Here is a 2,187-nt window from a genome sequence, read left to right as displayed (position 1 = left end):
TACCTGCATGCAGCCCCGGAAGCCGCGGCGCACCGAGACCTTGTCCTCCGACACGCCGCCCAGCACCACGCTGCGCATCCTCAGCCCCGGGAGCCGGTTCCCGATCTGCACCGTGTCCTGTGGGGGAGGGCACACCCACCCGAAACTGCTTCACGCGCTCGAAGGCACACGCAGCCGCTCGGGCAAACCCACAGGCGGAGCCCTGGGCCTTCAAGCAGCAGGCAGCCCGGCCAGCGTGGCTCAGGGCTGAGCATCAACCTATGAACCAGGAGGTCCCGGTTCGATTCCCGGTCAGGACACATGCCCGGGTTGTGGGCTCGGTCCCCAGTGTGGGGCGTGCAGGAGGCAGCCGATCCATGATTCTCTCATCATAGATGTTTCTCTCTCTCTCTCTCCCTCCCTTCCTCTCTCTGAAGTCAATAAAATACATTAACAAAAATAAAAATAAAACCGAGGGCAGGGCTCAGCCTTCTCTCTGAAAACCCGGCTGCTATCTGTGTGACGCGCGAGGCGTGGGAACCGGGTCGGAGGCCCTGTGTCCGTGTCCCAGCGCAGCCCAGAGGGCCAGTGGGGGGACGTGGGCAACCTCCCCCTCCATGACTGGCCACGATGCGGGAAAGAGCTGGTGAACTGGGGAGACGGCAGCGAATGGAAAACACGCCCATGATGGGGGCATCTAAGGGGGCACCCCCAGTCCCTGAGCCGGAAGGGTGCCCGTAGGGCCCGTAGCTGCTCATCGCAGAGCCGGCGGTGAGATGAGCCTGTACTCCCAGAGCGCCGAACAGTCGCCCGGGCGTCCTGTAAACGCTCCTCTCCTCCCCCCGCAAACCGTGGCGATCGTGTGGCTCAGCCAGCGCTCCGAGTGCGCCCTGCCGGCTGCCACGCGCCCGCCTGGGTCAGGTGTGCCTCGCTGGTGTCCCACGGCCCCTCTGGTCCCCGGGCTCCCTGCTCGCCCACCTGCACGCACCGTCCACTCCCAGGTTTTTAATCTCTGCGCCCGAAGGCACAGCGCCGAGCACATAACCGTTACTTGACAGGCCCACTAAGATGCCCTGCTGAAGGCAGCCACGGCGCCAGGATGGACACACGGATGCAGCCCAGGTTGACCCTGGGAGCTGGCCATCCGGGCAGGGGACGAGGCGCAGGTGCCAGGGACCTCAGCATAAGGCAGAATGTGAGACCCAGACTCAGGGGCTTCAGAATGGGCGCCCCCAAATCTCCCAGGGCCCTGGGGGGTCCCGGTACGCGGGAGGGTCAGTGGGCTCCCCGCAGACCCGATGAAGGGGTCTGACCCAGAGATGCCGGTGCCAGCCCACCTGGTCCATGCCGTAGTCCAAGGTCATGACCGCCAGGTACTTGATGTCCGTGCCCTCCTTGGCGCTCTTCAGCTCGATCAGCAGGTGGTGCCACTCGCCGTCAGCCACGCGCGACCGGGACAGCTGCATGGATGCCGCATCCGAGGGGCCGTGGGACACCGTGAACTGGACGTGGCTGTTGAGGATCTGTGGGACGGGGAGCCACGGGAAGACTTACGGGCGCTGCGTCGGAGATGGACCAAAGCGTAGGCCACGCCTAACTTCCCGTGGCCTGTGACGCCCTTCAGAACGCCACACCCTTTCTGTGGTAGGAAGTTCAGATGCTGCCCTGGCCGGTTGCCCAGTGGTTAGAGCATCGGCCCACAGGCCGGGGATCCCGGGTTCGATTCCCAGTCAAGGGCACATACCTCGGTTGCAGGCTCAATCCCCGGCCCTCGTCGGGGGCAACCAATCCCCATGTCTCTCTCGCATTGATGCTTCTCTCCCTCTCCTCCCCCCCTTTCTTAAAAAGAAATCAATGGGAAAACATCCTCGGGTGAAGATAAAAGAAGCGTCCGATGCGGGCAGAGTCCGGCACAACAGCACCCACTGGACTTGGCACTGGGAGCAAACAGCGGTTCGGGGCCCGCGGGCTCTGCATTTGGGTGTAAATGTGACCCTTTCTGAGACAAGACTCAGGTCACGTGTTCAAGGACACGCACAGGCAACAGAAATCAGCCCCGAGACTGGCCAAGCCATTCCCACTTAAAGGAACCGGAGCCAGGAAGCCAGGGGAATGTCCAGGTCACATCACCCCTGGTGAAGGTCGGGGTGACCGGCGCAACCTCCTGACAACACCAGGAAAATGAGGCCAACACAGAGCCCCCCCCCC

At 63.4% G+C, this 2,187-nt stretch overlaps 1 protein-coding gene across 1 annotated transcript in view; it reads right to left on the bottom strand.

Annotated features, from left to right (window-relative positions):
- Window positions 1–2,187, bottom strand: part of CELSR1 (cadherin, EGF LAG seven-pass G-type receptor 1) — a 109,059-nt gene that overhangs the window by 21,442 nt on the left and 85,430 nt on the right. The window contains exons 12-13 of the mRNA XM_014533162.1: window positions 1,317–1,528; window positions 4–117 (exon numbers count right to left, since the gene is read on the bottom strand). Coding sequence (XP_014388648.1) covers window positions 4–117; window positions 1,317–1,528 — 326 coding nt within the window. The remainder of the gene's footprint in view (window positions 1–3; window positions 118–1,316; window positions 1,529–2,187) is intronic.

This window comes from Myotis brandtii, unplaced genomic scaffold, assembly GCF_000412655.1.
Source record: "Myotis brandtii unplaced genomic scaffold, ASM41265v1 scaffold952, whole genome shotgun sequence".
NCBI lineage: Eukaryota > Metazoa > Chordata > Mammalia > Chiroptera > Vespertilionidae > Myotis > Myotis brandtii.
The sequence above is the reverse complement of the archived record's forward strand: the minus strand, read 5'-3'. Positions and strand labels throughout refer to the sequence as shown.